This window comes from Aptenodytes patagonicus, chromosome 4, assembly GCF_965638725.1.
Source record: "Aptenodytes patagonicus chromosome 4, bAptPat1.pri.cur, whole genome shotgun sequence".
Classification (NCBI taxonomy): domain Eukaryota; kingdom Metazoa; phylum Chordata; class Aves; order Sphenisciformes; family Spheniscidae; genus Aptenodytes; species Aptenodytes patagonicus.
In genome coordinates this window covers 37,319,416-37,326,856 of record NC_134952.1, presented here as the reverse complement: position 1 = coordinate 37,326,856, position 7,441 = coordinate 37,319,416, and the positions used below count along the sequence as shown (strand labels likewise).

Below are 7,441 nucleotides of genomic sequence, written 5' to 3'. Positions count from 1 at the left end.
ACAAGCAATCTAAGGTACACCTCATCAAAGATTCAAAACTACCTAAATCCCACTGAAATAAATTTTAGCACTCCGTTCTCGTTTTGACGGGCTGTCATTTAAAGAGCAACACATCCCATCTCAACGGTGACGTGGCTGAGAAGATAGCTGTCATCAGGAAAATTGTAAACATCTCTCCGCCACTTTGGGGGACTCACCCTGTACAAACACACAGCGCATGGTCTCAAGTTTTGCCACATGTATATACAAATATTTGACAGGTAAAAGCTATGTCAGGTCTTCTGTCGATGTAAATGAGCTTCTGTAAATGGGTATAAGAGATACAACTACACCTGGTTTTAATCAGTGAAGCATTTTTTCCTATATAATGCTGTATACATTAGCTATACTACATATAAGCCACAAATTTTATGTCTGACAAAAAAAGTCAACACAAGGAGATACTACAAATTACAGGAACATATGAGAGAATGACTCCCAAATAATCTGTACTCCAAAAATCAGTACCTTTTGAAGCACTGGTTTCTGAAGGCACCATCCAGCAGTTCTCTTTTCTAACTTTTTATTACAGGAGATACCCTGTCAGACTGCACAGTGCTGTCAGACAGACTGCCAAACAGGACTGCTGCAGAAAGATGGTCAATAAAAGATCGTAGTCAGTTCAGTGGAGAAAGAATGAGACTACAGACAAGGGAACGGTCACCTCTGTGTGATCTTGGGGATGGATCATCTTGAGGATGACCAAGCCAGGCTGCTAAGTGGGGGTGTTTTACGCCTTTTGAGGCGTTCTGTGCATCCACTGAAACTTCCATTAAGTCCTTAAATAAAGCGAGACCTTTTTCAGGTGTCCCATTTTTAATTTTCCTCTTCTGTTGCCACAGTCATCCAGAGAGGAATGATGCTGAGGCTGACACACGGACTGCAGACTGCAACATGTTCAAATCAGTACGGCTGAGAAGTTGTAAAATTACGGCGAGTCTTTATGAATATAACAACCTTCTAACTGGTGTTCATACAAACCAGAGGAATCCAAAAGCAAACCAGATCATATTTTACATTTACATTTAATCCTGAAGAGCAATGTGTGTTATGTTGAAATTACACTATGAAATACACTCACCATGAAATGCGCCTCCTCAAGAGTGGAGTATAACAAGCACATAGCAGCACTCAGGAGCACTATTGACCTGGAAGTCCTGTCTGCCACCACAAGCACCAAGAGATACTTGACGACTTCCTAAGGTAAGGATCAAAGACTTAAGAGTTTTTAGGATCAAAGTTTAGCTTATGGGCATTATCGTATCTTGCAGCATGAGAAGGACATGATCTACTGAAGCACGAACAGCACTTCCTAGAGCACTCTGGGCTTTTGAGGAGAGCGCCCTGTAATCAACCCAACAATACCAGAGAGTCATGGCTACAAGCGAGGCTTGTTCTGTGAGGGACCACCTCGGGATGCAGACGGATAGGTTCTGTCATGTTTATCACCTCCCCCCCCTTCTGAAGCCACCATTCGTGGCAGGTGAGTGAAATAGAGAAGCACGGTCCTTCCACTGGGACAGAGGAAGAAGACACAGAGGCAGACTATAGCTAGAAGCAACAGTAGCATCAGGTAAGAGGCACCTCTGCAGCTGGGGAACAAGATGATGACCAAGCAGCCCCAGACCTGGAGGCAGAGAGCATTAGGAGCTATGAAAAGACTGGAAACTCCTATTCCAAACTTGCTAGCCCAGCCTAACCTCACTGAGAGTGCCAGAGTAAAAAAACTGACAGCAAAAGCCAGTGTACCAGCATCAGGAACCGCTGTATGTACAGTTGCGGGTTAAACTCCTACTAAATGAAATGCCTTCCCTCAGGGTTCAGGTCACTGCTTCTTCGCAGATCCAGGATTGCCAAGTAATAAAGCGACTTCCTCCTACAAGTAGGACCTGTTGCACCTTTTGTGTTCTCCCATTCCCTACCAGCCATGAGATCGGCCAGGAGTGTGACCGCCTTGCCGCGTTACACCGCAGGACGTCCAGTACCGCTCTTTGGAGTCCTGAACCAGACCGGCAGGCAGTAGGCCAACTGCGGCCCCCGTCACGCTGTGACACTTGACTTTCTGCACTCGATCCACCAATTGCATGGACAGCACTGCCCATGGGAGACTTGTTAGCTGGCTTTTTGCGTGCACGCAGCGCTAATGATTTGCAAGCCTAATATCCGCAGCGTGAACTACTTGGAGAAGTAATTTCATATAACCCCAAGGTTATATACGAATCAAAAACGAAAAGAGGAGGGAAGAAAAAGCGGGAAGACGATCTGTTTTCATAAAAAGGCAAAAGTAGGTGCCACTTTAAAGCAGCTTGACACCTCCCAAAGGACCCCCCCCGGCAGAGCCCGTGGCTGGGCAGAGGACGGCAGCGCCAGTACCGACAGGAGAGGGGCCAAACGCTACCGAGAGGCGACGAACCGCCCGGCTGCAGCCACCGCTCCCGCAGCAGCCGTGCGCCGACAGCGCCCCGGCGGGGCCGTGCCGGGGCGGGCCGGGGTGCTCCCCCGGGGCGCAGCCCCACGAGGCGGGGACCCCCTGGCCGGCAGCGGGGAGAGGGCGAGGGACGGCCGGGGCGGCGCAGCCTCCCCCCGCCCTGCGGCCCCGGGGCGGCGGCGTGCTCATCCCCCGCCCGCTCCGCGCGTACCGGGGCGGCGGGCCGCGCCCCCGTCCCCGGCCAGCCGCTGCCTCCGGCCAGCCCCTCGGCCGGGGAGAGGGCTGCAGCCGGCGGGGGACCTGGGCGGGAGCAGAAAACCGGTGGTGGGAGATGAGGACGCGGGTGTCCGCCTTGGTTTGCCAAAGAGCCGTGCACGCGTTTCCCGCAAGGAGATCCAACAGGCGCTCACGGGGACTTAAAAGCTAAAAAAAAAAAATTAAAAAGCCTTCGCCTGGCTTCCCTGCAAGGGTGACAGTCCGACCGTGGCGGTGTGGGGTGATGCCCCTCTGGCTTCAGCCTCCCCGAACGCCCTCTAAGGATGCGGCGGCGGTACACGCCAGGGTGCCACGGCCGCCCAGCCCCGCAGCCGCCCCGCGTCCCCCCGCCGCCGGTCCGGCTTGCCCCGGCCGGCCGGCCCGGCCGGCGGGGGAGGCAACGCAGGAGCAGCCAGCGAGAAAATAAACAACTTTCCTCGTGTAAAAAGTTGCCTCGCAGGTGCCTGCAGCTGGCGGTTAACACAGACAGTAAGAGGATCAACTCCATCTCCGCTAGTGGAGCAAAAGAGGAGGAAAAAAAAATGAAAGCCCCCGCGTTTGCCATTCAGAGTTTAGTTAATTTGGATGATAACGGTTAGTGTTTAATCCCATTGTACGAGAATGAATATACCGAAACCTACAAGGGTCCTGGAAGAATAATACGGCGAACGGCACCCCACGCAGGGGCGCCCGGGCGGGCAGCCGGCCCGGCCCGCCCCGCCGGCCGGGGGAGACGCGCCCCGGGGCCGCCGCCGCCGCCGCCTCCTCCCGCGGAGCCGCTCCGCGCTCCCGGCCAGCCCGGGGCGGCTGCGGGCCAGCCCGGGGCGGCGGGGTAAGGGCCGGCGCCGCGCCTTTCCCCCGGCCGCTTCTGGGGAGGTGACCGGGCGAGGGCGGCGGTGTCCTCCGCCGCGCACACCCGGGGAAGATGAGGTGGGGGTGGTTTTCCCCATTTAAACCGCAAAGGGAAACGGGTGGAAAAATGCGGGACACGGGAGGAGACGCGGAGGTTTCTGCGGAACCACCTCCCCGGGCTGACACGGCTGGAACGAACGCCGTATCCACGGCACTTCCCGGGGCTCGGCGGCGTCGCCCAGGCGGGCAGGATCGGGCACCGGGCGGCCCCACCGCCTCCCCGGCCGCCCTCGGGTTTTCCATCCCCCGCCCGGGGGTGGCGGCGCCCCGCGGCGGCGGCGGGGCCGGGGGCGGCGGCGGGGCCGGGGAGGGGAGGCGGGCGGGCGGCCCCGCGGCCCGGTGCCGGCCCCGGCCCCGGAGGCGCACCGCCGGCCGTGGAGAGGGCCCGGGGGGGCCCTCGCCCGCCGCCGCGCCGTCGGGGGGGCGGCGGGCGGCGGGGGCGGGCGGCCCCCCCGGCGCGGCGGGGCGGCCCCGGCGGGGGCGGTGCGGGGCGGTGCGGGGCGGTGCGGGGAGGGCCGGGGGCTCGGTGCGCTCGCCAGGCGAGGAGCGCGGCTGCCCGGGCGGAGGGCCGCGGAGAGGAAAGCTAACAATGCTGTGAAAATATGTTTGCAGAAAATAGACAATTGTTGGATTAAACGTATTCAAGTATGAAATAATGCCTTTTTGTGTAAAAAACCTCAGCAATGTGAGCGTACAAAAGTTCCCCTGTGGCAGTTACTTGCTCCCTTTGTGAGCTTTGCGCTCCGGCGTCTCCACTTGGCGCGTTTAACTCGGAGCCCCCCTTTAAACGCGATTGTTTCTTTCTTTTTAATGACATTTACCGGATCAAAACATGCTGTTAATTCGATCAGAAAGCTTTACCCTCCTTAACAATGCCACAATAATTTCTCCTGAAGTTTGTTAAATTGACCAAAATTAGGCAAATGAATAGGGGGTCTGTCGGCGACCCCGCTCGCAGGTGACACCGAATAATGCACTCTCGGACCAGCTGCGATCCACTCTTTATTTGCCCCTCTTTTCTTTGACCCGCATTATTAAAATTTAGGCCCAATGAAACTATTCATACTTTTCAATGGGACATTTTCCTATAGGATAATAGGCTACAAATTGAGCCTCTCCAAAGGAGAGGGGGGGAGCGGGGGGGTAAAACAACAACGCACAGACGCGCACACCACACAAAAAAGGAGCGTCGTGTGCCAAAGGCTGGCGAGAGCCTCCCCGGGCCGGCGGGAAAAAAAAAGAGGGGGGCGGGGGCGGGGGGGGGGGGAATATCGTGTGCCAGCCCCCCGGTCCCACACCTGCCGGGGTGTCCCCGGCGCATAAAGCGGTGTAAACAAAAAAAGCCTCGCTGCCATCTCTTATAAAGATGGACGTGTCACCAAGTCGTGTGAGAAAAGCCTGAGAACAAACGGGGCCACTCCGTCTCCAAGGGTTCTCCCTTGAACTGGGCGGAACAGCCTATTAAGGGCTTACTTAATTACTTTAATGACTCTGGACAGGCTTTAAAATGCAGTCAGCGCCGGGGCTAAGGGGAGGGGTGGGGGGGTGCCGGGGATTTGCAGGCAGGCGGCGGGGACGGGGACGGGGATGCGGCGAGCGGGGCGCAGGGCGCGGTACCGCGCCCTGCGCCCCGCTCGCCGCATCCCCGTCCCCGTCCCCGCCGCTATTGTGGGACCGTCACGTGTGTCCCCGAGGTCCACGTGGGGCGACACAGCTGGGCCGCCCCCGGCTGCGTGGACGGGGGCGAGGAAGGGGGGCGGGGGGGGGGGGGAAGGAAGAAGGAAAAAAAAAAAACCAAAAAAACAACAAACCCCTCATCCTTCTCTCGCCCCCTTCCACCCTGATCTTTAATGCATACATTCCCCCGGCGCCGCTCGCCCCTAATCCTATGGGATCAGCGGGCCCGTGGAGGCCCCCCGGGGTCCCCCCCAAGAAGTGATGGCTTTATAAGGGGCCCGGAGAGAGCGGGGATGCAGTGCCCACCATGGCCTCCAAGCTCAAGGAGCGGAGGGTGAGTCGCCGCCCGCCTTGCGCGCACGGCTCTGCGGGGCCGCCGGGTGGACCTGACCCCGACCCCCTCACCGCCTTTCCCTTCAGAGACACCCCCCCCCCCCCCAAAAAAAAAACAACCACCACCACCCCCGGCCAAACAAACCTCCCCTGCCTGGGCCGCCCGCGCAGACGGGGAGCCCCCGGGGCGGCGCGGAGAGGACCGGCCGCCGGAGCATCCCTCCCGGGGCCGCGTCGCGCCCGGCGCCGCTGCTCGGAGCGGGGTCGGGACCGGCTGGCCTGGAAGGGTCAGGGCCGGGGGCGGCTGCCACGGCGAGGCCGGATCCGGCTGCTTTTCCCCCACTAACGCGCCCCGTCTCTTTTGCAGAGGACGCCGGTTTCCCACAAAGTGATTGAGAAGCGGAGGAGGGACCGCATCAACCGCTGCCTCACCGAGCTGGGGAAGACGGTACCCATGGCCCTGGCCAAGCAGGTAGGCGGGGGGGCGGCCCCTGCGCCCCTCTCCCCGGTGCGGAGCGACCCCCCCTGATGCGGGGAGGGGGTTTGGGGGGGCGGCCCGGCGGAGCGCAGCGCAGCCGCAGGGGAGAGGTGATGCCCCTCTCCCCCGCCCGTTGCAGAGCTCGGGGAAGCTGGAGAAAGCGGAGATCCTGGAGATGACGGTGCAGTACCTGCGGGCCCTGCACTCGGCGGACTTCCCCCGCGGCCGGGAGAAGGGTAGGTGGGCGGGCGCGGCCCCCCGCCGGGACACCCGTGGCGTGGGGGCGGCTCCGGCCCCCCCCCCCCCCGCCCGCGGTCGGACCCTGAGGAGCTCGGCTCCGCTGCCCCTTCCTTTCCAGCAGAGCTGCTCTCCGAGTTCGCCAACTACTTCCACTACGGGTACCACGAGTGCATGAAGAACCTGGTCCACTACCTGACGACGGTGGAGAGGATGGAGACCAAAGACACCAAATACGCCCGCATCCTGGCCTTCCTCCAGTCCAAAGCGCGCTTCGTCACCGAGCCCCTCTTCACCTCCCTGGGCTCCCTCCCGGAGCCGGACTTTTCCTACCAGCTGCACTCCGGGCCCGAGTGCCCCGGGCACGGCCACAGCCCCGGCGAGGCCGTGCTCCAGCCACCCTCGGGGGGCCCCTTCCCCTGGCACGGCGCCGCCCGCAGCCCCTCCCTGCCCTACCACCTCCCCAACGCCGCCGTGCCCCTCGCCAGCCCCGGCCAGCAGCGCAGCACCTTCCTCTCCTCCGTGCAGGGGCTGGACCGCCACTACCTCAATCTCCTCGGCCATTCCCACCCCAACGCCTTCGGGCTGCCCCCGGGCCAGCACCCCTCCATGCTATAGAGACTCGCCCCCGCCTGAAAAATCCTATTTATGGCTGCGGACGCTGCGAGTTACGCCCGGGGCGCGCGGGGCGGCTGCCGGGGGCAGGGAGATGCGCGGGGGTCTCGGAGGGCGGGGAGCCCCCGCCCGCCCGCCCCGGGGGCCCGGCTCTGCCCCCGCCCGCCCTCTCCGGGGGCCTGGATCTGCCCCCACCCGCTCTTCTTCCCACCTCCGGGTGCGGTGCCTGTACAAGCGATGCCTTGGAATAAAAGTTTATACCCGCCGCCCCTTCTTGTTTCCGGGAGGGAGCTTCCTCGGGTGGCGGTGGGGGGTCTCCCCCTCACCCACCCAGCCACCCAGGGGAAAAAAACACGAGCGAAACGTGGTCCGCGAGGGCCGGGGCGGCTGCTGCACGCACCGGCCGTGGGTGGGCCCTGCGGGCAGGCAGGGCACGGCGCGGCGGGTCGGGTCTCGGTGCCGCCCGG

General features: G+C 61.2%; 1 protein-coding gene across 2 annotated transcripts; it reads left to right on the top strand.

Annotated features, from left to right (window-relative positions):
* The first annotated feature begins 5,537 nt into the window (after positions 1-5,537).
* Positions 5,538-7,052, top strand: HELT (helt bHLH transcription factor). Of its 2 annotated transcripts, none has more exons than XM_076337608.1 (4): positions 5,538-5,645; positions 6,012-6,116; positions 6,262-6,358; positions 6,484-7,052. In XM_076337608.1, the coding sequence occupies exons 1-4, from the start codon at positions 5,619-5,621 to the stop codon at positions 6,975-6,977; spliced, it is 723 nt and encodes a 240-aa protein (XP_076193723.1). In that variant the 5' UTR covers positions 5,538-5,618; the 3' UTR covers positions 6,978-7,052. The 2 variants fall into 2 exon arrangements, with proteins under 2 accessions (XP_076193723.1, XP_076193721.1); XM_076337606.1 differs by having other exon boundaries at positions 6,481-7,052.
* The last annotated feature ends 389 nt before the right edge of the window (positions 7,053-7,441 follow it).

Coding starts and splice junctions, on each gene's coding strand:
- HELT (XM_076337606.1), top strand. CDS start 5,619: ATGGCCTCCAAGCTCAAGGAGCGGAGG. Junction 5,646..6,011: donor CCAAGCTCAAGGAGCGGAGG/GTGAGTCGCCGC, acceptor TCTCTTTTGCAG/AGGACGCCGGTTTCCCACAA. Junction 6,359..6,480: donor CCCCCGCGGCCGGGAGAAGG/GTAGGTGGGCGG, acceptor CTTCCTTTCCAG/CAGAGCTGCTCTCCGAGTTC.